At 33.8% G+C, this 27,324-nt stretch overlaps 3 protein-coding genes across 7 annotated transcripts; all 3 read left to right on the top strand.

Annotated features, from left to right (window-relative positions):
* The first annotated feature begins 401 nt into the window (after positions 1-401).
* Positions 402-22,320, top strand: LOC143464562 (exportin-4-like). Of its 2 annotated transcripts, none has more exons than XM_076962409.1 (24): positions 402-873; positions 4,427-4,638; positions 4,864-5,005; positions 5,096-5,240; positions 5,334-5,450; positions 5,632-5,797; positions 6,722-6,834; positions 6,953-7,110; positions 7,329-7,509; positions 7,780-7,966; positions 9,129-9,252; positions 9,526-9,659; positions 9,853-10,033; positions 10,302-10,461; positions 11,702-11,871; positions 12,122-12,293; positions 12,370-12,556; positions 12,969-13,075; positions 20,055-20,229; positions 20,365-20,500; positions 20,605-20,718; positions 21,140-21,257; positions 21,399-21,518; positions 21,686-22,320. In XM_076962409.1, the coding sequence occupies exons 2-24, from the start codon at positions 4,488-4,490 to the stop codon at positions 21,854-21,856; spliced, it is 3,429 nt and encodes a 1,142-aa protein (XP_076818524.1). In that variant the 5' UTR covers positions 402-873; positions 4,427-4,487; the 3' UTR covers positions 21,857-22,320. The 2 variants fall into 2 exon arrangements, with proteins under 2 accessions (XP_076818524.1, XP_076818525.1); XM_076962410.1 differs by lacking the exon at positions 402-873 and adding an exon at positions 3,549-3,711.
* LOC143464564 (uncharacterized) lies at positions 13,084-18,625 on the top strand. Of its 2 annotated transcripts, none has more exons than XM_076962416.1 (5): positions 13,084-16,178; positions 16,496-16,590; positions 16,719-16,969; positions 17,083-17,325; positions 17,413-18,625. In XM_076962416.1, exons 1-5 carry the CDS (start codon positions 16,132-16,134, stop codon positions 17,626-17,628), a joined length of 852 nt encoding a protein of 283 aa, XP_076818531.1. In that variant the 5' UTR covers positions 13,084-16,131; the 3' UTR covers positions 17,629-18,625. The 2 variants fall into 2 exon arrangements, with proteins under 2 accessions (XP_076818531.1, XP_076818530.1); XM_076962415.1 differs by having other exon boundaries at positions 16,716-16,969.
* LOC143464563 (small ribosomal subunit protein uS9m-like) lies at positions 21,883-27,085 on the top strand. Of its 3 annotated transcripts, none has more exons than XM_076962412.1 (11): positions 21,884-22,468; positions 22,554-22,699; positions 23,046-23,136; positions 23,252-23,314; positions 23,445-23,475; positions 23,558-23,717; positions 23,974-24,052; positions 24,197-24,322; positions 24,675-24,826; positions 25,180-25,403; positions 26,581-27,085. In XM_076962412.1, exons 1-11 carry the CDS (start codon positions 22,277-22,279, stop codon positions 26,670-26,672), a joined length of 1,356 nt encoding a protein of 451 aa, XP_076818527.1. In that variant the 5' UTR covers positions 21,884-22,276; the 3' UTR covers positions 26,673-27,085. The 3 variants fall into 3 exon arrangements, with proteins under 3 accessions (XP_076818526.1, XP_076818527.1, XP_076818529.1); XM_076962414.1 differs by having other exon boundaries at positions 25,180-25,429; XM_076962411.1 differs by having other exon boundaries at positions 21,883-22,468; positions 25,180-27,085.
* The last annotated feature ends 239 nt before the right edge of the window (positions 27,086-27,324 follow it).

Below are 27,324 nucleotides of genomic sequence, written 5' to 3'. Positions count from 1 at the left end.
AAGTAATTAGGCTATTTGATCTGCTTGTTAGCCTTGACCTAGCTATAGGCTAGCCTAGCCTAGAACCAGAATTGAATCTGAAAGACTTACGCGAACAGTCAGACAATCAAAATATTTGTGTCAATATAAAATTATATCAAAATAGCTTATTTAAAAAATCTGCATACTTAACAATCTATGTACGTCGAAAATTTACATACTCCCAAAATCGGCCGACGTACAAACTGTGTTTATAGTTTTCCGTCGTATATAGCCTTGACCAGGGGCCCCGAGCAGATACCTCACTAGGCCTAGTGTGCTATAGTGTATAATAATAGGGGAAGTCTAGGCAAAGCGGGACAAAACTTTCTAATGTTTTTGTGCTTGCTATGCAAAATTACATGAAGGGTTACTCTGACATAGTGAAATCGTTACCGCGTACCAACTGGGGTCCGTAAAGAAGTTTCAGAGGGTCCACAATGAGAATTAGTCTTTAAAGCAGTTTCATAGGGATGATATAGTACACGACATGAGAGTTGCGCTATCCAAAACCAAACCAAACATTGATGAGTTAATTGCAGCAAAACAAGTGCACCCATTAAACGCTTATCGTATTTGATAGTTTTTGCTTTTTCTTTCATTTGTGTGGTTTTTCCAAGTTTCCTATACCATTCTTTGATTTTTATAGGGCCACGAAATATCAAAATAATTGCAAAGGGTCCGCCAGGCAAATTTTTTAGAATAGTTTGGGAACCGCTGCTATAGAACAAAGGGGTAATCTTTCCCACGATCGTCAGTCCTCGTGCTTGTCTGGCCCATTGTTATAAAAGATTGGTGATGCCTGGTTTAGACGAAAAGTTGTTCATCCAGAAGATTTCAGTTCCAAAATATGAGGTGAAAATTTATGGTTTACACCAATAACATTTCCAAAGTTTTCATTCACAATGGCAATTCTGCCTTGGACAAGGGTTTTAAGTTTATGTTTCAAAACACGTCATCCAAACAGGTTAACATAACCAACATCTTTTTCAGATAGATCATGTTTTGAGTGATTTTTTTTAGAATACATTCGAATCTGGTTAATTTCATAGTCAATTTGCCAAATTTTTTTATGCAATTAAACGAATTATGCAAAAGTACTAAGTCCACTTATTGTCTAACTTGAAGTGCAAAGCTGGTCACGTGTAAAAATGTCAACACGCAAAACACTTTAACATTTATTGTATAATGCAATCATCTATTCATTTAAACACACAAAACACTAACAATTTTTGTTTAATCAAGAAAAATACTGCGCACCTGTTGTTTGTTTAATTTTATTTTGCATGCTTTCTTGCATTTGTGTTTCTAAACAAACAAATGTGTCCATATCTGCCCCTTTAAACTGTATTCGTCGCTGAATTATATCAAGTGCATGTAGACCTTCTTTAATTTTTGGCGTAGTCGATTGTGTCAGCAGAGCTGTCTTTGTTGATGTTGTCTTTTTCAACTTGTTTGTATCGTAAAACTTTTTCACATATAACGGCATCATCTTGAACCCCTGCTACTTCAAGACCATCATCAAGATTTAGATATTGTGTGTATGTATCCAGTGCTAATTCAGATAGAACTTCATCTCATGGAAATCCAAGAAAGGACTCATCAGGTACCTCAGGTATTAGACCACGGAAAAAACAGCTTTGAATTGTGTCTGCAGAAACATCGTTCAAAGCAGCACTCATAAAGTTTACAGCATCTAATACAGTAATAGATTGAGCCACTTACGTTGCCGTGATGTTAGCACAAGCTTTTGTAACATTCGACGACGTTAATGGTGTTTGAAGTTTTTAATGATCTCCTGGTCAAGTGGTTGGCAGAGGAAGTAGTGTTTGGTGGCAAATACACAAGTTCAATACACTTTAAACCATTATCTTCAACTTTGTGGGTAGAACAATTGTCAAACAGTAAACACACTTTTTTCTTAGTTTTTGCATGCGAGCGTCAAAGCATTCCAACCATTCTTGTAAGAGTGTTGCAGTCGTCCAGAATTTGCCATTAGATTTGTAAGTTACCGGGAGTTTTTTTATTCCCCTAAAGCAGCGTGGATCTGCAGATTTTCCTATGACAAACGGCTGTAGCTTGTCTGAACCGTCCATATTTGCAGTAAGTAAGACTGTAAGGCGTTCTTTTGACTGCTAACTGTGCGAGAGTATTTTGTTTTTAAAGCACAAAGTTCCCTGTGGTAGTGTACGAAAGTAAAGCCCTGTCTCATCACAGTTGTAAATTTCTGAGACTGAATAACGGTCTTGTATTTTTGGCCATTATGATGTTATCCAATTTTCAGCTGCTTCAGAATCATAGTCGTATTTCTCACCATGCTTATGCTTAAAAACAATTGAATTGCGATCTCGCCAGCGAGTAATCCATCTCATTGATGAATCATAATCTACATCCATTATTTTTCCCAGGTTTTTTGCTTTTTCATGTAAAATCGGGCCATGTAAAAGACCTCTACTTTTAGCTTGCTTAAACCATTGTAATAAAGCATCTTCTAGATCTTCATGAGTACTCTTTCTTGCCCTTTTACGCGATGGGTTTACGTTGCTGGGCAGAGTTTTTCTTTTGATTTTGAAATCCGCGACACTAGTGACTGCGAGATTCCAAACTTTTTGGCAATGACAAGAATTTTGTCAGACAATGATAAATCTTTCTGCTTGCTTGTTCCTGCTTCTTTTTTTGAAATCCAGTGTCTTGCAAACAGTGTACTGTACTGCAACGCTCAAATGAAACTAAAACAGTGCGAATGTCTGTGTCTGCGTAATGGTAATGACAGCCTTGTGTTAATGTTTTTAATCGGCATTGTCTGTTTGATTGTTCCGTAACAAAGCACAGTACAATCCACATAACTTTCACATTGCATGTGCGCTCCCTGTGTTTATTGTCTTTAATTTAAACTTTTGAATAGTCGCAGTAAATCCTCTTCATTTTTATTCCGTTAAACAGATTATGCAATAAACCGAAGTAATAGCGCATTAGATAGGAACCTAGTTAATAAACGTAACTCTGTTATACTATGCTTTTGTTATGGTATGATAATTAGTCTTTACCCTCAGACTGAGGAAAGTATTTGCTCGACTTAAACTCGCCGACGATTCCTCATTGATCGAGCTCCGATTATCAAGAATACTTTTTGTGCAGGTTCTAATTGACACACATGTTTGATTTGATTTTTTATATTATGTTGTTTGAATTTATAACTTTCCTTCAGGTCCACTGAACAGTCTTACTTGTCTTACAATCTTACTTTTAATTAAAAGGTTGGGAGTTGCGAGTTGTACATAGAATGAATAAAAAATACTCTCTACTGTTATGGCTCTTTAATTTAATTCATTGTGCGAAAATGTCTTTTGTTTGCATGCTCGACCTTGAAGTTTTATGAAAAATTCTTTGCTTTTAAACAATGCTTCTGTGGAAATACTGTCAATCTTTTCACTGCATTAATAGGTTTAGTTGTTTGTGCAACAATTACCTGTTACCATATCAGTTAGTCACATTGTTTATCTTTTTTCCCTCTTTGCATATGGGCAAAATATTAGCTTGACGCAACGTAGCACATTAAGTTGTTATGAGTGAAATGGTAATGACGGACGGTACTCGAGTACCAATAACAAAACTCGGGGCCTAGCTAAAAACCTTCTTGACGTTATGCAAGACCAATCATGCCTTGGCAATGTGTTTAATGTATGATAACAGGTAAGGCCGCTATATCATCGCAACTGAACTTTTTCAACAGAACTATTCCAACAATAAACAGAGCTTAAGAGTGTGTAAGTAAATCATGTTGAAACGATAGACAAGAAAGAGATAACGCTTTGATTAATACACATACATGCGTATGTCGTTTGTGTTTGCAGGAAGTAGAAAAACGTAAATGGGCTTATAGGTAGCAAAAAATTTTTAATCCCAAGATTCATTAAACCACTCAATTTGGATGCGAATCCAATTGGTTTTGAGTATCTGTATATTTTGCCCATCCTACTCATCACATTTGAAGTCGACCACTATTATCCACATAAGCAGTGGTAATGAAGCCAAATTATTTCAGTCAATTTTAAAATGTGCATGCAATTTTGCAGAACCTGGGATTATTAAAGTTCAGCTCTTATAGCCACATTATATTTCAAGTACAGAATAGACTTTTGTTCCACATTTTTATTGTGTTTGGGTGCTATATTTATCAAATTTTACCAGTTGCCATTACACAAGTCTTTATGTTTGGCAGTGATTTTGTTTTAACAGCTTCGTACGCTTGCAACATAGCACAAACAGACTGGAAAACATGGTGTTGTTTGAGAAGATGTTGAGAATTATCATGTTTTCTACCAAAGCAACACCGTGTGCTCATTACATCCGGTGTGATTTTTTGAAGTGTTCACTCTGTTAATTGAAGTTTGCTGTCTTTTTTCAGTGATTGGTTTAATTTGTCGATATTTTCGCCAAAATTAACATTGTGAAACGCATAAAGTGAAATGGAACTGGTGCATCAACTTGAATCTGCAACTCGCATTTCTCTTGCTCCCCCAAACTTGGTTACACCAGAGGAAAGACAAGAGGCTGAAGAAGTGTTGTTGTCTTTTCGTAAATCAAAAGCACCATATCATGTCTGCAAAGTTATTTTGGGTAATTTTTTTTCAATTACATATTGTTTTTTATGATGGAATACTCTGTATGTGCATTACTTTTGTGATTATCATTAATACATACTTTTCTTTACTAGTTTTGCAAAGCACTAACAGTGTATAAAAAGTTATTGGCTAGACTGAGATTTAAGTTTAATTTAAAAGTTTTGTCATAACTTTTATACTTTTTTAAATGATTGTACAAAGAATTGTTTTTTGTTATCAGAAATGAGCAATGTAGACTCTGTACAATTTCAAGCCGCTGCTACTTTAAAAGAAGCAGTCATTCGGGAATGGCATATAATGGAACTTGAGACACGTGCTGCAATGCAGCAATTTATTCTGAGTTTTATTACAGATAAGCCAAAGTTGGTAATGTTGTACCGAATGTGCTGGATTAATAGCATCTTAATAGCAATCTAAGTTCAAAGTCAGATAATTTTATCTAATTTTTTTAGCATCACTGGATTTATTCGAGAATCACTTGCAAATGTTTTAGCAGTCATGCTAAAGCGTTCCAGCATTGACTCTGATGATCCTACACAAAGGATGGTGTTCTATCGTCATCTAAGTACTATGGTGGCATCTGGAAATCCTATTATGGTGATTTTTGTTTTAAATTTTATTGTTTTTTTTTTAGTTTTACCACATTAGCTTGTCGTCTCACACCATAGCATTTTTTAATTTTAAATAAAGGAGGAAAGTGCCTGTTCCATTCTTTTTGCTTTGGGAATTGAATTTTCTGCATCTGATAAATCGACTAACGTCGGTATTACCTGGGAACAACATGTCAAGTCCAAGAAACAATTTGAAGTGTGTTCTTTTATACCACTGTTTTGATTTTCCAGTACTACTGTTATTACCCATGATTTCATATTTTTCAGTTATTTGTAGTAAGCTACTACTTAAAACTTGATAACAAAATATGCATCAGAACAATGGTTATTGATTTAAAAAAATGATGTTTTGCTCAAATGTAGAAATAATTTTTCAGAACCTTGATTTGAAACGCATCTTTGGTCTAGTCCTTCAAGTATTGCACCATACTGCATCATTATTATCCTCTTCCGAAGATTTTCCAGCCAATCAAGCAGCACTTTGTCGTAAAGTTTACGTCATTGCAGAGCAGCTTTTAAGCTGGAAATTCACACCCCAGCATTGTATGTTTTTGTGTTAAAGATTATGAGATACACATATAGATTGAATAGGAAAACCTTACTCTGATGGTGAGTTTTGTGGAACATTTGTTATCCACCACACTGATTGTGAGACTTTGGTTACATATCTATCTTTGCCAGTCTTTAGCTTTGTATCTTATTGCATGTAGTCTATTAATGGTAAGGCAACCATCTTAGATTCCAGACAATAACCACTTGAGTTTTGATGCACAATGCTGGTTTGGGGTGTTAATTCTTCTTGCTAATGCAATTAACCACTCTTTAGTACTGAATACTGATAAAAAATAATAGACCACTGGTCGCCTATGGCATGCCAAAAGTCATGTTTTGCCAATTTTCTGTGAAGTTTGTTTTCATGTTCAACCTGTACTTAGGGTGACAATGAAATATTTTTGCTCATTGCTGTAACTGTTAGGCAATACCTCTATGTCATCAGCTATGTTTATCCTGCATTAAAGTAATCAGAGTCTGACTACTTACGATACTTTAATTTTTTATGGTATCGCAAACAATAAGATGATCCATATTCCTATTTATTAAATGGTACCTTTTTACAATTTTATGACATTAAAGCAAGTTTCAAGTTGTAAATCTGAAAAATCAAATAAACAATTTACAACTGTAAATGATTAAATTATTTGATAAACATACAATTTATTACTGTTGTGGGCTAAAAGTTCCATTTGGGGTTAGTCTTAGCTAATCTAAAAAATAGCAATTATTCGGAAAGAATTGATAACAGTAAAAAACAGATTACAACAGTTTTTCTGTGTTATTTTTGTGGTAATGTTATGAACTAGGTTAAATTAAAAATGCTAAGGTTGAAAATTTTCATGGTATTTGTTTTGTTTGACTGTCACTACAATTTTGTAAGACTTATGCAATGTTTTTGGTTTCATATAACAGATAACAGAAGAGCTCTCTTACAACAAGATTCAACTATCAAACTCTCATTTAAACCACCTAAGACATGGGGTACAGTTTTATTTGATCCTGGGTTTCTGGAATTGTTTTTTAAGGTAAAATTAATCCACTTTCTCTCTACATTTTCTGATTTTGACAAATGGCTATTTTTTTAATAAGCTTTGAAAATGTCAAGATAGAACGTTATATAAATTTCGCAAAATCATGTTGCAGCTGCACTCGAAAGTTCGTCACAATGAATCGCTGTCTCACATCTCAGTGTCATGTCTATCGCAGCTTGCATCATTGCAGGGAGATATTTTTGCTGATCATAACGAAGCTACCACTTACCTTGTCAATTTTTTGCTTGGGTTTCTGCATATGTTTGTAAAGTATGGAATATGTTTTGTGGAAGTTACTAGTTATTGTATGTTTTCTGATTATACTTGCTTCCATTTATATTGTTTAGTGATTAAATTATATTTTCTCATAATATAAATATGTGTTTGGCAGAAAGTTTGAAGCTTTTTTAATACTCAACCTTTCATAACATGTAGAGTTAATTTTGCAAAAAAATTTTTTTTTATGATTAATCGTTTTACACTTACAGTGCAAACATTGCTGCACACGAGTCCTTCGGTATATCAAATATTATTCGCAATCTGGTTGAAACTCACAGACTTGACATATGGGCGATGTTGCCAAGGGAACAAAATCTTTTTCCTTCATTTCTTCAATTAATCACTCATTTAACGTGTACTTATGGTAAAGAAGCTGCTCGTGAGGAAACGGTATATTTTTGCTCATAAACCACTAGGACTTTTTATTTTTACTATTACTTTGACTTCTATTTGATTATGTTTGTTTGCTCTCCTGAACATAGGATTTATAATTTTTATTTTTTTGCAAACAGCTGTGCCTATACGACCCAATTTTAACATATGTACTATTATGTGTATTACACTAAGCTATTAATACAGGTGATAAATTCATGCAAAGTAGTGTTAGTACAATATTTAAGCATATGGTTTTTATAGAAGTTGTTGCTTATGATTGTATAGCTTAGTGAAGATAATCAAGTTTTCATGGAGGCCTACGATAATGTGCTTGATTCTTGGACAACCTTAATAGAAAATATGGGAGAAAATGACAAGAGCACACTGATAACTCCATGTGCTGTGCAGATAATTGACTGTTTCATACAGTGTCACCTTTCACCACCAGAAGGCACTAGGTCACCCAACAATAGTAAGTTCTCTGCATATTTAATATTATTAGATGTGGATGAAAGAAATGACATACATCATACAGGCCTTACGATTTTTAACAGTTTATGTTCAAGTTCATTATGTGTTCTAATGATAATGTATAATGTATGTTTCTTTTACACATACTGTTCACATATGTTCTATGTTTCTTTTATTTGCCAACATTTAATAATACTTCTGACATTATTTGCAAAACACATAAAGCAGGCATGCACTAAAGCAGGGATGTCCAACCTGCGGCCCGCCTGAGATTTTTGTGCGGCCCGCTAGTCATTTTCACTCCAAGTAGCATTTTGAACTTTGAATCTTAGCCTAATTAAAATGTACCAGTCAGCTTCTAGGGGTGCAGTAATAGAATAGTATGGGAGCAAAAGGATTATATATAACTATAAGACTCGAAGAATTAAAGCAGGCGTTTAGTACTTCGGTAACCTAGTTTTTAATTGTTTCTTTATGTACCCATTTTTCTTGAAATTTAATAGGTTCTGCGGCCCATTGAATTATTTCAAGTGACAATGCGGCCCACTATAATAAAAGATTGGACATCCTTGCACTAAAGCAATGATTCTACTCAACTTTGGATCTGTGAATATCATTATGAATTTTAACAAACGTGTTGAAAAGACTTAACTTACTTTCGTTCTTTGAGTCGTTTGATATTTTTTACGAATATAAAGACTAATAATATCAAGTTAGCTAGGATTTTAAATTGGTTACTAAATAAATATATACTTAGTAGACGTTATTAGTCGTTATGACATTTTAGTACAATTGAACAATAAGGAGTACTGTATAGCCAAATCCATCATGTATATGAAGTGTGAGGATAGTTTTTTGTTGCAAAAGCAGCACTTGACTGCAAGAAGATTAAATAGCGTAAAAAAGATTTGACAGAAGCTTTGCTGCAAACGAATCTATATATTATAGCTTACAATCCACAAAATTTTTAAACCAAAGTAGTTTACTGAGCATTTTATGTATGGGCTACAGACATTTCTTAAAAAAAGGTACATGACCAGTTTGACCACCTACCAGAAAAAGGTTGGAAATCACTGCACGAATCAGTGGGAGATTACTTAAACAACACAACCAAGAAAGTGTGGATGGTTTTTTAAATTTTTAGCAACTGATTTTTCTTCTAGATGATGCTGAATCGGATATAGATGAGTTGGAAGAGAGTGATCTGGAAAAATTTGCATGTCAGTTGATGTCCATTGCCAGCCTTGCAAGAACAAGTCCTCACACTACAATCCCATTGCTATCCAGGTGAATATTACACGTCAAATACAATCGTTTGCATAATTTCTTGTTTTTGGAATAGGTAATTTAAATAGTGTTCCAAGTAATCAACCTATTTTATAAGAAACTAAACTAAACTACTATTACTTACTATGAAGAGTTAAATAAATGGCAGAACAGTGGACATTCAAAATTATAACAAATGACTTGAGGAAATAGCTAATATTGCAAATCAAATTCTTTTCAAAAAGGATGTTAGTCTTGGCTGCAGTTTTTCATTTAAATTTAATTGTTTCTTAGATTGATTGAAGATAGAACAAATAGACTGCATGGCCACTTGCAGAGAATGCATCAAAACAATCCTACATCTGATGGAACATCTGGAATACTACTTGATCTCTATGAAGATTTACATTGGTTAATTTACACAGCTGGTATATTTTTGTTGACATGATTCAAAAGAGTACATAGTTCTTTTGTTATTTGTTTCTCGTTGATTGCAAAAGTGACTTTCCATGAGATTGCTTAAAATGCATTTTTACCTAACAAAAGTAGCCCAGACATTTATATGCTAAAAAAGCAAGTTTTTGTTTGATGTGATGATAAACTTCATTATTTCTTTTTTAGGTTATGTACTAGCTGATGAATGTGATGGTGAAACTCCACTTATTCCTCAAGAAATTGTGCAGTATTCTATACGCCAGAAATCTGCAATCAATGAAAACATATCTTTACGTGTACTTGGTTCACCAAATGAGAAGTTATCGGAAATTTCGGGTGCAGACAAATCTACTGATCATGTTATTAGGTATTGTTTGTATTGTGAACTATAGAGCAGTACAGCAGTGTTTACAAAAATCACTGAGAGAAGAAAGTTTGATCACTACAGCCTTTTATTCCTGTTCAGTGTTTAATGGTATTACAAAGTTAAATGTTTATACCCATTTCTATTTTTGTGTTATCTCTAACACTAATATAGTTTTAGAATATTAGTAGTATTAATAAATCTGCTTTGATTTCATCTGTAGCTTCATATTTGCCAATGTCCATATTTACATTTAATTTTATTATGTTAGACTTATCTCTGCTATCACTCGTCTCAGTGAAGTTGACACCCTCGCTATTAAGTCTGGTATGACAGCAATACTCAGCCCACAGCTTACTCAGGACATAATGTGGTTCTTATACATATGGGGCACCACATATCTTGTTTATCCTGAAGAATATTACAAGGAGGTAAACCATAAAAACCATTACAAGGTGGTATTACATGCATTTTTATTTTGACAAAGTGTCTAGTTTTGAGGATAAATTGTATGCTGTGTTAGCTTAGTGTCTTGACCTTTATTGCACTCTAATTTTGTATAAATACCGGTGATAATCATTTTGACACAGTGACTGCAATCCAATATTTACGAATGTTGAATGGAAAGCTTATTTTTGTGCCTAAATGTGTACTAGGTGTCAACATGAAGTTCCGAAAAATCTGGTTGTTTCCTACATTTAGACTGTTAGTTTTGAATTATTTTTTCTTTTTGCCCATTGCTCTATTCAAATCTGAGGACACAGTTGCCTTTTGTTGCTGTCTGTGACGCAAATCTTGGAATATCATTGCACATCAGAGCATGGGGGAATCATTTCCATGGTGGAATGTTATCATTGTTTTGTCTCCTGTTAGTAGTGTCATGACATTTTACCAAAACCTTATTGTTACTATTCTTGCTACCAAACATAACCTTTATCAGTTCATTGTATACCCCCAACACAATGTTTATGTTTTTATTACACAATAATATAATTACCTTATCCATTAAAATATCCATTTTGCAGTTCACGTAAAGATGCTTTTATTTTTATTTTACGCAAATTATTATTGTTTGCTTGCTTACTGGTACAATGATTTTCACTCAAAAAAGTAGGTACTGCTTCTTTACTCTTAGGTCTCGTTCAAAACGTCCATAGGCTGGGGCAAGCACACATGTTGAAAAACACCAATATAGGCTAAACAATAAACATGTTAATTAACTTCTGAATATTAAGTGAAAGATGAAGTAAATGATAAAGTATTACTCCAACCTTTACTGTATGTTCTATGCAGCTGTCATTTTTTAACAAAGTGAAATTGTTTGATACGTTGACTGAAAATTAACCAAACTATGTTTTGAGTTCACTGCAGTCAATGTGTTAAGTGCTAGAATAACACTATTAAAATAAGTTAGTCACCCCACCATCATTATAATGTCATACTCTTCTAGTTATTTCACACATGAATGGGCAGATGTGTTTGCGTACTATGAAAACTTATGATGTCAATATTAGTAGCGGGGTGACTGAAAAACTTTATTTTAGGACCAAACTTTTAACTTTGCCTTTTAATAGAAAACTCTTGCTGCACATGGTTTGGAAGACACTGTGTAATATAGTTTACATCATGTATTGTAAATGCTTTACAATTTTCGCTTTTAATTTTTTGTAGTTTAGTCCAGTATTTTCAAGTGCATTTGGTCAAAACTCAGATGGCTCAAAGTGGTTGATTGGTTACATAATTTCTAAAGTTGTAGTCGTCTTTTCCAACTGGGTTGCGGAGATTGATGTGCTTGAAGAGGCCAGCAAGGTTTTAAACATGCTTGTCAGTCAAGGCGAACGGTACACAAAATACTGCAGTCGTTAAATTTTTTCCTTGTTGACTGCCCACTCGCAATTTTCAATGTCTTATCAACCAAAAGTATTAAGCTGTAAGTAATAAAATCTTTGGAGTGAGAGGCAAGTCCAAAAAAATATTTTACCACAATGTTTATTTAATAGTGTTCTTTCATATAAGATCAACTTGTTTTTGGACTTTTCCCTCACTTTAAATAATTCGTATCATATTTATGAAGCTTGGTTTGTTTTCTAGATGTAAGATTGTTGTTGAATGTGGCGACTTTTGGGATTTCAGTGGCCAGTTTTGTTCAAGCAGGCAACCGTATGCAAATTTACCTTTCTCTGTTAAGAAGAGTATAATGACCTCAATTGTATTAGCTGGTTCAGCAAAGATGAATGTTTATAACGATAAATACTGGCAACAGGTACAAACATTACATGATTCTGAAATTGCAAATATGTTGTTTTTATACTTTAACTTATTGAATTTTGTTTTCACAGACATTGGAGCCTTTGCGAAACCATTACAAAGCTTTAGTGTCAAAAGACTGGTTCATATCTGCTGCCAAAGATGGTGCTGTTCGCCAAGAAATATCTACTTTGTTAACATTACTTCAAGGTGTCGCTATTGCTTCGAAAGCAGATAATGCGAGTGTTTTGTTTGGTTATTTATCAGTTGTTTTGCAAGGTATGTTTTTAAATGCATGTATATTTAAGTAAAAAAGTAGTATTTTTGGATTAATGAGTTTATTATATATTTATTATATATTATACATATATGTATGTAATACTGTAATGCACATTTTTACATTTTCAAAAAATTTCTTTAAATCAGCTATGTCCAATTCATGGCCAACATGCAGCTCAGTTGTAGTTTGTTTTGTGTCCCATTTAAACGTTTTGTTGCGCTAACCTGCTTATCAAACCGTTTTTTATGGACAGGCATAAAATGTGATAAATTATTCAATTTTTATATCTTTGTTGGAAATGTGACCTCAGTTTTGCCCCACTAAAGCATTTTGTGTAAACATAGCTGATTTAAGTGGTGGTTTTAATATACGCTTGTTTAGTTGTTTACATTCAGTTTGTTTGTCACATAGATGGTGCAAAACTTTTTGATGTGTATCACAATTATGAAGACTTGGTTATTTTAATTTTGGAGCTTTTTGTGGAAGTAGCACATAAACAAGTTTGTTATTTGAAGCAGGTAAGCAATTTGGTCTAGTTTGTTATTGCACACCCATATTCGAATTAGGTATTGAAGTAATACTACATCCCTCTATTTATTTTTAATCTGGCTTTCATATGTGCATGCAACCGGTTCCTCGAGTCCAATTTTTTATTTCAAGCTAATAAATTTTCGAAGTTTTATAGAAACCAAGTTGTTTACTTATAATTGTAATAATTTTTTTTTCAAATTATATATAATTATAGTCATTATTAAAATTGACTAGCTGATAACTTTCTGGGAATGTCATTACAACCAAAGCTGAGCAACCACTCTTAAAAGGAGTGTCCTTTTGTTCTTCTATATCTATAAAGAAAAGATTGCGCTTGCTTTATTGCTCATGCTTCAGCTCTTCTTAGCAATTAAAAAAATTTCACTTTTCACAATATTTTTCAACTCCAGTGACATGTTGCAAATTTTAGTTGTAGAACTTGTCTAACTGCAACTGTAATTGCTTATCATTGTTTCTTGTAATTGTTATATGGGAACTTTCATGAAATTCTATGTTGAAAAGTTTTGTTTTGGTCACACCTGCCACAAATGATTTATAGATGAGTAGAGTCTTCTAGAAATTCCTCCTTGAGTTGTAAATGCCGACGTTTAACATTTCAATGTTGTTCACTTTCAAATAGTGTTGCATGTAGTTAACAATAAATATGTGAACCTTACGTTATTACACAACCTACTTAACTGCTTTTTTATCTGTACACATTCACCATGTAAACGCAACTGAAATGCGTGCTATATCTGCACTCGGCTCTTGGCCCACATTGCCGTTTTCCAAAACCTGGCTATTGCAAAAAGCAATGTTTATGATGTGACTTAATAACATTTCTTTGGTAATTATTGCTACGACCATAAATCGAGTACGGAAAGTTTTGCATTGACACTGTTAATGTGATATCACACTACACAAAGCCCACAAGAAATATCACTGTCGCGTCTTGTGCAAAAGTAGATCAACCACGACGTCGATGAAGTTTTGATAAGCAATTAAGTTTGGGACAACGTTTGTTCGAGAATAATTGTCTGATTAATAACGACTACCAGTATAATGGATAACAATTTTTTCTGTGAAAGTTATAGTTATTGCAATCAAAAAGCAAATGGAAATTTTGCGAAACTGACACTCAATATTAAGCAATTATCATACTTGTGATTGAAACCTGCTTCGCCAATAAGCAGTAATGGTCACATGGCACATAATTTGTGTAATTAAATTTTGAATTACGTGCAACACTGCTTTCAAAACATATATCAGTGAAATTATAAAAATAACGGCAGAAAATTGCAACACACTGATGACAACTCTGATCATTGTTGTCAGCTTAAAAAACAAAGCTTCATTCAAATCGAACCACCAAAACATGGTTCTAACGTGCTGTACAATTATTTTTCGCCATTAATTTAGCAGAGCAAAAATTTTGAGTTAAATTAGTCTCAAAGCATCCATTTTTTTATTTACTATATAAAATTATAGCCGGTCCAAAAACCTAAATTTTTTTCTATCCAACCTTTATATCCATTTTTCTGCGTTCACAGCGTTATTTGTGCAAATAACAGAGCGACATGCGAATAACTCTTAAAAAGGAGCTTGCTTATGGTTTTGTTCCTACTTCGTGCTCAACGCTTGTGCCGACCTCTGGTTGTAATCATCTAATACTTGTAGTTCCAGCTAAATTGAGTGAATTGAGTTGATAATGTTTGATGGTTTGTCACTGTTTGCCTCATTTTTCAAGTCGTGAAGCAATACACATTAAACAGCATTTCACATTGTGACATTGTTGAAGCCAATACTTTTGGGCTAATGCATTGAACAAATTAGACAATTAAGACTACAAAGCCAGGCTCAGGTATATTGAAGTCATTTTGAAAATTTGCTACTAATTGTGATGAAGGTATTACATCACAATTAGTGGCAATTATGGCATCACAATGCAGTTTAAATTGTTGATGAGTGATGACTGATGTTTGAATGAAGTAGGGTAGCTAACATGTTTTGAGTGGAATGTAACGTTGCAGTTGATGTTTATTTTCAGCAGAGATATGTCATAGATGACAGTTCATGTCCCAGTGAAACACGCATGTCTGCATGGCGATTATTATCAGGCTAGGCTAGCACCAACATCCAAGACTGCAGATACAATTTTTGTTGTACTGTCATCCAGACCTCGCAGGCCATGCCATGTATTCCGTGGGGTACACTGGGGGTAGAACAATCAGACATGACATGTTCTGCGGTTTGCTCCTTCGCACCACACTCACAAGTCACCTTAATATCACTCCGCTGTTCATATTCAGCATTGAGCAGAAATACTTGACCCTATTTTGTAGGTGGTTAAGCCTTATTACTTAAATTGTGTGTATACGTAAATTTCTTTTTTTAAATTTAAGGTTAAGTTGTCTTTGCACTTGCCTTTTACTTTAAGTTCCATATACCTATTTCCAATTATTGGACTCAGTCTTAATGTACTGGCATATTGAATGCCCTCAAAGGGCTTCAGTTATAATCTTGCTAATTCCATGCTTTATTTTGGAAAAGCACGTCGAGGCTCGTTTGTACTATGTTTGTTAGCTGAATATTGCATTTACAAAGTAGCAAGCAATTGTCATGTGGAACTTATGGTTTGAGATATTAATTTGTTTGTGTACCTGTATGTTTGTGCCTGCAATGTGATGTACAAGCTGATCTGATGGCTGAAGGTTGCAGTTTCAGCTAAAGAAAATGACTTAATTGAAGGATTTTAAGTCGCCGTATTTTTAGTATATTGTAGATATATGGAAACCGCTGACAGTCTTGCCAAACCTGCTCTTATCAATTTGCATATGTGTTTAACAATAAGAGTCGTTTTAACTCAATAGGCTAATGGACACGAGAAATGCTTCATTTCATTTGTTTACCCACTCACCGGTATAAAAAGCAAACAAGAGTCATGTACAGCGCTTATCACGTCAGCCTTATAGTATATGTTTCCCTTAAGATAAATTTTACCACAGAGAGCGTGAGCATTAACAGATAATTTCTGCTCTTTAAAATGAAATTTAGTTTTCAAAAACAAGCAAGATTTTCAAGGCTGCAGAGGTAAGGTGTGTTTAATAGCCTAGTGGTGTTAGATGTACTATGGTTTCCATCAGGCATAATAATCATCAAATATAAGGCCTAACTGGTGAAAAACAACTTACTTTTCTGTTGACGTTTCATTAACCCCATTGCTCTTAAGTTAACTCGAATGAGATAATGAAATGTTGACAGAAAATAAATTTCTGTTTTTACCAGTTGAGCCTTACATTTGATGACTAGTGGTGGGAGGCTTAGACTACTGTTAGTTTGTGACTTTTCTTGTTGTTTTTGTACAATAAAATAAATTACAACTAGTTTGACAAGTGATTTTTCTGCAGGAGAAAAGTGGCGTTGTATACATGCGTGTTTGGTATGGTTTTGACATATTTCTTATTAGAACAACTTTCATTTGATAGCAAAAGAACCTCATTAGGTAATTTTGGGGACTATATTATGTTTGATAAAGTTGTACTGCAAATGTATCATAACAGCATTAACTACATAAAGTCAAAAACTGTTTAAAGAAAAGAAAATGTTTGGTTTATATTTTTTGACCAGTAGAAATGTCATTCAAGCCTGGTGCTTATGCCAACAGCCTACCTCAACCCAAGTTAAAACAGGAAAATGATGAAAAAGAAGATTTTATTGGTTGTGAACATCAAGGATATATTGATTCAAGTGCTTATCCTTTAGTAGATGCACAAGCAGTTTTTTGTGGCCTAATTGTGTTTAACCCAATGTCTAACAATTTGGGTATACTAAATGGACTCCTATCATTAAATTTTGCAGAAGATTGCTCTGGTCTTTCGAAGGTAGTCTACAACAAGATTATTGTTTGTTTATAGTTTGCTTGTCTTAGTGTTTTGTCAACTTTTATCAGATATAACTCCAAATAAATATACCATAACTTTATTATGTTTTGTAGGACTGTGATCAGCATATTCGCCTTTCCAATAATGCTGTTATATTTCTGGACAAAGTCTCTCACGAAAGTGATCATTCAGTCATTACTGTCAAAAACATTTTCAGCTTCACACCGAACAGCCTAATGTTAACAATTTTAAAGCGAAATAACAGTATGCAAGATTCTGCCTTTTATTTCTTACCGGAAGCATTTAACACAAAAGAAGTACTACTTCTATTGAGAGCAATCTCAAGTAAATGCCAGGTAGCAATTTGCATTTGAGTACTCTAAAGGAAGGATATATGTTGCTGTTTGGCTGTCCATGTGACAAATGTGCATTTTGTATTGCAGCCTCCTGCTAGAAAAACAAAACAAAACTACTTTGCAAGTATATCAAGCATAACTTCTGGAACATTTACTTTTGCTTCAGAGATTTGCTTATACATGGAGATTATTGGAAGCAGCATAAAGCAAGCATACATAATCAGTCCAGGGCGTTGTAATTCGGAGCTCAAATTTGTTTGTTTTGTTGATAAGATCAATGTAGACAGTATCGTCAGTAAATAGTTACTTCAAGGAGTTGTATTTACTATTTACAGAATTAAGTGTTACCACGCACATGCCTCTGTTTCATAAATGGAAATTTTCTATACATACAGTAGACCTCGCTTTTTATGACAACCTTGGGACCAGACCATTTTGGTAATAATAACCGAAGCTTCTCTATTACCATTAAGCCACACCAAGATTAATATAGTTAAGCAGAAAATGAAAAAGCGTCGAATTAATCATTTATTTCATTAACATTACACAGCAACAGTAAAGTCAACATGAATAGGTGACTTGAGAATACATGTGGCACAATTTTCACTGTCACGTTGCTTTACTGACACGAAAAATTGATAGAAAAATATGAAAATGATGGAAAAAGTGGTCATAATATTCGAAGACTGGTCACAGTAAACGAACAATTTTTTATGGCAAAATTTGTGACTGTACCAAAATGTTCATATTATTCGTGGTCATATTAAGCGTATTCTAATGTATTTTTTTGTGTTTTGTATCTTCAGTGGGAAATTAGTTTCTCTGAAAACCTGTAAATTACTTATTACTGTATTATCATTTTATCAAAAGTTGTTCTTATGTAAATTAAATACTTGAAAAAGAATTTTTTTGCTCATACATTTAGCTTAAGCTTGGGATTTGTAATTGAAATTATGTGTGTTGCTCATCACAAACTATGCAATCTGTCACCAAAATGGTAATGTGCTTGAATAACTTAAAATATGATTGTGCATTTTCCTAGCATACTTTCAAGCAATAAGATGCTATACCTGCCCGAAAATTGCAAGTCTATTTTTAAAGTTAATATGATTCTTAACACATGATTCAATTTACCAGTATGTTAGCAGTCAAAAGGTATAGAATGCATATAACATTACTTTTTCTCAAGGTAATTAGTTTGAAAATCTGCCATATATTGCCACCTCATTATTTGCAGTTTGATTTTATATGTAACAGTACTACCTTCTGCCTTTTATGAATAAATTTACCGCATCCATTACTTAATACGTTTCTGGAAGTCTCACAGTTGAAGAGCGTTTTCGGTTTGTCTCTTATGGAAAACCTTTCTCTTTTCTCTTAAACCGGTTAATCATTGCTGATCAGCTGTAGCTTTTCTAATGAGTTGACACAATATATTTTGTCTGGTGATTTCTGGAATAATTGGGTTAAACTGAGATTGTAGCGTTCTTAACTTGTTGTTTATGTCAGGGTTTCTCAACCGGGGGCCACAACAGATGCCTCACTAGTGAGCTATAGTGTAGTAGTAGGAGAAGACGAGGCAAAGCAGGACACAAGTTTCTCACGTTTTTGTACTTGCTGTGTAAAATTAGCGGTGCAAAAGCTATTGCATTTGCAGTAGTGAAGTAAAAAGTGTTTTGCAATCAACAATCTACATTTTTTTATTTTAATAAGCAAGAGGCCACGGATTTTGAGGGACACTTTAAAAGGGCCTCAAACCATGAAAGGTTGAGAACCACTGGACTCTATTTGTTTCATTTTGATCTTCCTTTGGTTTTTACTGTTACAGTGAGTAGGTTATATTCTAAGATTTGTTTCTGCTGATGTGTTCGAAATGTCTTAATTTTCTGAGATAAATGTTTTGAGGAGATTCTGGCGGTCACCAATTTGTCATGTTTGCATTTATTGTTCTTCTTTCCAGCTGATTTGTAGCACCACATTTCAAAACTGTCAATTTTCTTCTGCATGCTTTTTTACATATCCAGAATTTGCTAGCATACGTTGCAAAAAGAGATTCAGTAGTCTTAATTTTTTTAGATTTTCCATTGACCTGTTCTTCCAAAGTTTGTTTTGAGTTGCAACTGCATGTTTACCAAACCCGATTCTTCTTACTTTGTTTGCTGTCATCATATCGGTCTGTAAGAATGTCTTCAAGGTAGCAAAAGCTTTGTTATCAATGAATAACTTTGATAAAGCGTTCAATTGTTTACTTTTTTCATAAATTTAGTTTTATCAGGGTGGATTTGTAGGCCAGACCTAAAATTTGCCTATGACAGTATAAATGCAAAATATAAAAACAGAATATAAGCTGTCACTCTATATAGTTAACTTGTATTTTTATTTCTCCTAACTCCTCTCCAGGTATAAATGCAATAACTTCAGTTTGCATTATTTTACGAATAGTGGTCTTCTCAAACCACACCAATAAATTTCCTTTACGGAACAAACACTAAGATTAGTTACAGCAAAATGAGAATTACTGTTCTGGTGGAGAAACAAAATTTCTTGCTATGATCTATTTCTTACTTCTTGCCATTTTTAGCTTATGTGTATATTAATTTCAGTTTATGAGTTAGCCTGTTGTTTTCCTTCATTATTATGTTATATATGTTTGGCAAGCATAATATATTAGTACATCATTTTGTGGTCTATACTTTCCTATTTTTGTCTCACTTTAGTTTTTTTTTCAGGGTCAATGCAAACATTTGTATGAATGGTCAATGTCACTGTTGCAAGCCTACAGTAGACATAATATAGGAAGGCACGGCACGGAGGCAGAAGAAGATGCTTACCAGGATCTGTCGCTAATTATTGAATTACTTACAAACATTTTATCAAAGGATTTTATTGATTTCAGTGAAACTGGTAGGAAGGCATGTCATTGCTGTCTTTCAATATAATAGTGTATTGATCAGTATAATTTATTTCTATTTAGTAATGATATAAACTTATCATTACTTAGTAATGATGTAAACTTAGAAATGATATAAATATTTTAAGAAAATGAGCTCCATGCAGAAGTAATTATCCACCAAACAGATGATGATATTACTGCTGCTGATGTTGTATTTTATGGCCTTGAAATAATTCTTCCACACATTAACGCTCAGTTGCTGCTTTACCCATCATTATGCTGGTATGGCTATGAACATTTTTATTTATTGTAATTACTAATTTGTGATTTTGCTTCATTTGTACAAACTATTCATATATAGCTCAAACGCTTTGTTTTCCTTATAGTCAGTATTTCAAATTGGTGACATTTCTTTGTGAGATCTGTGCTGACAAAATTGAGAAATTGTCTGATGTCATGCTGCAATTTTTTGTTCATTCACTACAGATCGGGTTAAGCTCGTAAGTAAGAAAGTATCTTGGTGAAATTTGGCACTTGGCTGCTATTTTTTATGCAATTTAGAGCTCTTGTTATCTTTGCCAGGTGTAAATTAACGATAATAAAAATAAATTAGTGCAGCTTAACCCATAACCATCAGAATCGACAATAAAATTTATTAAGAGCACTTCCTCTTACTATATTTATCAATGGCGGTTCGATTAATAGCATAACATAAAGGTTTAAGCTGAAATGTTTTACTGTCCCTTTCAACCAAATCTTTGTTAATTTCTATTAAAATTGTGTGTGGTGGACTGATAGTTTTGTATCCAAAAATTATCTTGTTATTTCTGAATTTCATATCTTCCTAAAAAGCATTGAAATAAATGTGTATGTGCTTCTTTTCGCCTTGAAATTGCTCCAGTTTCAATTACTGTAACATAGGTATGGAAGTGATAACTGTAAACTATGTCTGGAAGCTGTTGAAGGTTTAGCTGACCAATGCTGGAAAACTAAGGACACACCTACTCAGTTGCATATAGCCACATCATCCTTTATCAGAGTATGTGTGCCAGGTTGTGCTGTTCTATTATCATTTTAGTTGGTAGAAATCAGTTGATGTTGTCTATGCAATAATTAACTCATAGAGCTTTTGTTGTCACTCATGTTATTTTATTTTTTTGATCTTACTGTTATTTTGCAGCTGGTATTCGATACGTTGATTGTCCATGCTGCTGATTTAGATTTGCTTAGGACAGCTGGGGAAGCATTTTTTAGTTTGCTTTGCTTTCAACCACAACACGCTATTCAGATGTTTCATCAGGTCAGGGTAGCAGTTTATATTTATAATTGCCATGCTTTAGAAAATTATTAAAAGCCAGATGCAAAGTGTAATAAGAACAATGTATTGCATTGTTAAAGAAACGCTGGTTTCAACTTTTGAATCAATATTGTGAAAGATTTTCACATTCAAAAATTTGCTTTTTAAAGATTGTTGAAAGTCATACCGATGAAGGATACAAGCAGCGTCTTAATGAAGCGTTTCGTAAACTTGTAGGAGATTCATCAAAACTTCAGCCAGGACGTTCACAACTTACTCCTTTTCTTAAGACATTGGAATCAGTTATTTATGACATAAGGGGAATTCTGTGTGTAAAATAGCACTTCGTGTAATTTGCCAAACCATACTTATTCTTGTAATTAGGCAATTCAATTTTTGTGGTATACATGTTGGTATATATTTGTGGATTAAGTACCAACTACGTTAACATTGTTACCAAGCTAGATTTTTTATCCCATGTTTTCTTACCGTGTCTGGTTGTTTATTCTTTTTTATCTCTGTGTGTCCTACTGGGAAAACAAATCTTTTTATGCATTTCTGTTGGAAATACCAGATTATTGTGCAATAATATTTTGTTTTTCAGTTGAAAAATAATAATGTGCTGTATAGTATCTACTATTGTACTGTCATGTGGTCACAAACTATATAACAATGTTTTCCTACATTTTTAAAATCTTTTTGTATCTGTGTTTGACATTTCAAATTAGTTGCTCATGCATTTTTCTTAAAAAATAAGAGTTATGCTATACCTAGTTACACCATTAAACTTTTTTTTGGATTCTAGGTGTTACCACAAACGAGTTACTTTATATTTATGCAACTTTGCTATGTGGAATCACTGTTTGAAATGTTTTGCACTGCGCAATATTAATTCTCTCAATGCTGATATACAAGTTCAGTTGAGGCAATGCTTGCTAGCACCAGTAACCATGGTAATGATTTTAATTGTATAAAGACTGCAGTTTTAATCTTCAATAATTATTCAGTGTCCGATTAATTATTTTGCTTTATTTGCAGGTGAATAAGCCTATTTCATTAGTCATTGAAAGATATATATCTACATCTCAACATTTGCATCGAAAAATTCGCCTTATGACAGTCGACAGGGATAATGTTAATTTGCAATTGAAAAAACAAGTTCGATATTCAGAAGATTATATTCAGTAAGTGTTGAAATTTCAAAATATTCTCAAAGATAAGGTTAATATAAACTTTCACCTGACCATCTCTGCATATGTAACGAGGGAGGTAGACTCAAAGTATGCAGACCTGGGTTAATGAATTAAGATAATATAATATAGCAATGGTGTGGTAATATATAATAGCAATGGCTGCAACAATTGCAGTTAAAAACATACTGTATACACGTAATGCTGATCAGTTTCGCATGATAATGGCAATATGGTCATCGCCAAAACTAGCTGGCATTGTATAAATAAAATATGTTTAACTGCAATTATTGTAGCCATTGCCACTTTTTGGCATTTGAAAGTTAGATAACATTTGCAGGCACAAAATTGATGAGCATAATTTGGGAGTGAGGCGCTTGGCAGCCATGATGGGTGAAGATCCAGACAGCTTCACTAATGAAGATGTTAAAGTGTGGCAAGATAGCTTTGATGCTTTTGTTTCATTTGCCGTAGCTTATTGTTTTAGGAATTTTAATGTTTTAAAAGTTTGAGTTAAAACCCAAGAATTTTTTTTGTTTATTCCAGAAAGCAATACAGTATCTATTTCCATCTAGTCTTACAGCAAAGCCAGCAAGGCCACAAATGGAGGTACTGATTCAGTATTTACTACAAATGGTGTAAATTTATGTGTTTCAGATTTGGTGGTAAGGTAGAGATATCAATTTTCTTAATGTTTTACATACTTGTGTAAATTAGTGTATTTTATTTTTCTGTTTAGCATCCATCAGTTGTCTTCCCTGCCAAAATAAGTGAGTAATCTTTTGGGAATTGGGTAGTTTATGAAATAGTTTTGTTCGCTGTCCTATATTAATGTGCACCTAAATTTTGCAGAGCTACAAGCGAATAAGGAAGGACGACCACACCATTATCTCTTCTATACAAGACAACCAGCACTGTATGGTCTAATGCATGAAGCATATGACTGTATTTTAGACTTGCATTCTTATGCTGACAAGATGCGCAAAATGGGCCAACGACCACCTAAGCCTTTGTGAGTGTTTCTTAAAGATCGTTTAGTAGTCATTATGGTAATTTTTTATATCTCCAGTTGTTAGAGGTACAACGTAAGATTTTTTGCAACGGTTTGTTCCTGTGATAATGAGATTCTCTTTATTTTATGCTGAAAAAGGGTAACTCACAGTAGAATTTGTCAGTACTTCAGTCTGAATGCAAGCTGACATTTTGTAGGTTATGTTAATTATTTTATTGTCTTGAACTTTTAATGCAAGTCTTGTTTTACTTTTCAGAGATCTTGGATTAACCCATTGGTTAAGCAAAGAAGACATAGAAAAAGAAGTTTTATCATCGAAAATCAGTGATGATCTGGCACGTCAATTTTTATGGCTTTGTAAATCAAATGAACTTGAACACTTCATGCACTTTAAATTCGAAATACCTAGTTATTCAGCAGTATATTGGATAATTTAGAGCAATAATGTAAACCTAAAAGTCTTTTATTATAAATTTTAGTATAACCAGTTCATCACGCAAATAGAAAGACTTGTGGAAGAACCATATTCCGAAAAATACAAAGATTTTATCATGAAATTCCGCAGGAAGCTTGTTCAAAGAGAGCTGTCTACCGGGACGCTAGAGGTGAAGAGTTTTATTATAAATTCCTACTATGTCAAACGTTCTTCAGCCCCCTTATGATTGATCGACTCATTATGAACTTTAAGCTGGTTACAAACACATCATTAAATTAATTGATGTTATTATTCTTAATGTCCTTTTACCACGCCAACTTTTTCCATAAAACTTTTCAAGGATTTTTAGTAAAACTCATGAGTCATGATCTTTTCGCCCTCAACATTTCGATCGAACAGAAATGTATGATAAGTTGTTTGATTCTGTATACATGAATACACGCTATATATGCCAAATAGATTTTGAAAAAAATCGCTACATTTTAACAAACGGAGTAATATCCTCGTATATCACACTTTAGAAAGAAGTTGGCAAAGACGGGAGAGAATTCGTTCGTTGCCAGGGATTTAGAAAAACTGCGAGAGCTGATGTGAAACTGATAGCAAATGGTTCTGGTAAAATAACCATAAATGGGAAGCCAATGCAAGAGTTTTTTAACATAATTGCTGATAGGTAAGTCTATGAGCTATTACCGCTGACGCCTAGTTTTGAATTGCATTTGCGTTTCAGAAATAGTATATTTTAATCTTCGTCGTGTACCTTGTTGAAGGGTTTGTTATTCATATATCTGTGTAGGTAGCCGGTCCATTAAACCCACAGACTAATCCCACAGATCTTGGTTGGATCATCCTGGGTTTAATAGTTTAAAGTTTAATCGTCCGTGGGTTCAATCGACCTGGCATCATCTGTAGAAGCTCACTGGGATACTTATAGCCTTTTTTATGAAAAACCCAGACAACAAAATGTTGTTGTTGATTGATAGCTTTTTGAAGGAAATATTTTGACTGACATCCTTCATTTTTCAGAGAAACTGTGGTAACCCCCTTCATTTTTCTCGGTATTTTGTTACGCTTCGACGTAGAAGCAACGGTGGACGGTGGTTTCCAGGGTAACTGGATGATGTTGCACGGCAAGCAATATTTCCACGACGGGACCAGAAAGTCGGCAATGGCCGGTGCAATCCGATACGGAATTTCGTCCGCAATCCGTTTATTTATCTCACCCGAACAGATAGAAATTATGCGACGAGGTGGACTGATAGATATAATATTTAAAGTGAGAGGCACGTCCAAAAACGAGTTGATCTCATATGAAAGAACACTATTAACCAAAAATTCTGGTAAAATATTTTTGAAAAATAAATCGTGGTTCGCTAGTTATCAATTTGACCAATCTGTACAGCTGTAACAGAAACAATGATACATACATGATATAGAGTAGGTATAGCTAAATAAGTTTATGAATTTGCGAATTTTCTCTGTGATTACCTATGACTTCAAAAGAGCCTTGATGTACGTCTCAATTAAGGCCAATTTTGCGGTTTTCTTTTGCTTATAATTACCTAACCAAGAATTATTTTTCAAAACTATTTTACCAGAATATTCAGTGTGTGGTGTTCTTTCATATAAGATGAACTTGTTTTTGGACTTGCCCCTTACTCCGAAAACAAGTTAGCCTTAAATCAAAGAGAAGTAATCAATAAACATACTGATGAAAGGATATGTACTAATATGTAGTGGTTAACCAATCACCATAAATAAGTGGCAAAAAATGCAAATTCAACGTTTAATTATGACGAGATGGCGTTTCTTATAATGTCATATATGAAAACATTAGGGATGACTAAGTATGAATAAAATGTTTCTTTGACAGACAGGTAAATAGTAGTAGGTATAATTAAAGCGTACCGAAGTGTATAACGGGAAAATTTTGTGTTGAATAAGCCTAAACCCGCTTACCGTCGACGTATTTGTGCTGGTTGCTAATTCAAACCCCTTTCATCAGGCATATTGGTTTTACATGTTGACGTCATATTGACCCCCACTGCCATAATAGAAGATGAAATTTGCGATACAATTTTGGCAATAAGTGCTTATTGCTTAACAACTACATATCATTAAAATTCCTTTCACCAGTATGTTTACTGACAACTACTCTTTGATTTAAGACTAACTTTTTTTGGACTTGCTCCTCAGTTTAAAAACAAGTTACGTTGCACACCGTTGTTTGTATCTCAAAATTATTTGCAAAGTTGGCATTTCTATCTTGAGTGCAATACTTTCTGCATGGTGTGCAGGACCGTTTGTGTTTACCAGATATTCCAACGTACTATAGGACAAAAGTGATATAAATTTAGTTTTTTTTATTCGAAAACACGAACACTTATTCTTGATATTTGTGAACGTCAATATTTTCTATTTGATTAGCTGGTTTGCTGACACGTGACCTTCGAGTTAGGGAGAGAAAGAAGCCAGGAAAAAGAGGAGCAAGAAGAAGTCCCACTTGGAAAAAAAGATGAAATTTTGATGGCAGTAAACCATGCCGGCTAGCCTTTGCTCTCATGTGGATAAAAGCAATCTGGTTGCTTTTTCATCGATATATGAACTTCAATAAATTTGTGTTTCAGATTAAATTGATATGAGCTTATAAATTTATTTCTGAATACGGTTTTCTCTAATAAAAATAGCAAAACAAGTAAACTCACTGTAGACCCGTTATTATTCATGCTCTTTGCATCTGGCAAAGTGGTCCTTAGCACAAAGCAGTTTTGCTGGGTGACAGCAGAGGACTAGGCTATTTTTACATATTTTACCAAAGAAACGCTGGCATGATAACATAAGCACACGGTCAGAGTATTTTCAAAAATAGTATCATTTAAAAGATATCGTGTATTTGTATAGTACAAGTCTAATAAACAAGTTCTAATAACTGGCTATGACTCCTTTATTAGGAAGGAAGTCCCCTTCCCAGGCAGCGCTCAATTCCCTTAAAAATGTCAAATTCAGATTAGTAGCCTAGTGCTAGAGCTCAGTTTACTCAAAACACTGCACTAATTTATTGTTATTAAAAAAGTGTAACTCATTGGCATATTTAAAATTACACTAACACAATACCTAAAACTTGGGACTTTCATCCAAAAAAAACATTACTTAAAAGTGTTTTTAAGTGCG

Source organism: Clavelina lepadiformis, chromosome 7, assembly GCF_947623445.1.
Source record: "Clavelina lepadiformis chromosome 7, kaClaLepa1.1, whole genome shotgun sequence".
NCBI lineage: Eukaryota > Metazoa > Chordata > Ascidiacea > Aplousobranchia > Clavelinidae > Clavelina > Clavelina lepadiformis.
This window is presented reverse-complemented; position numbering and strand designations above follow the sequence as displayed.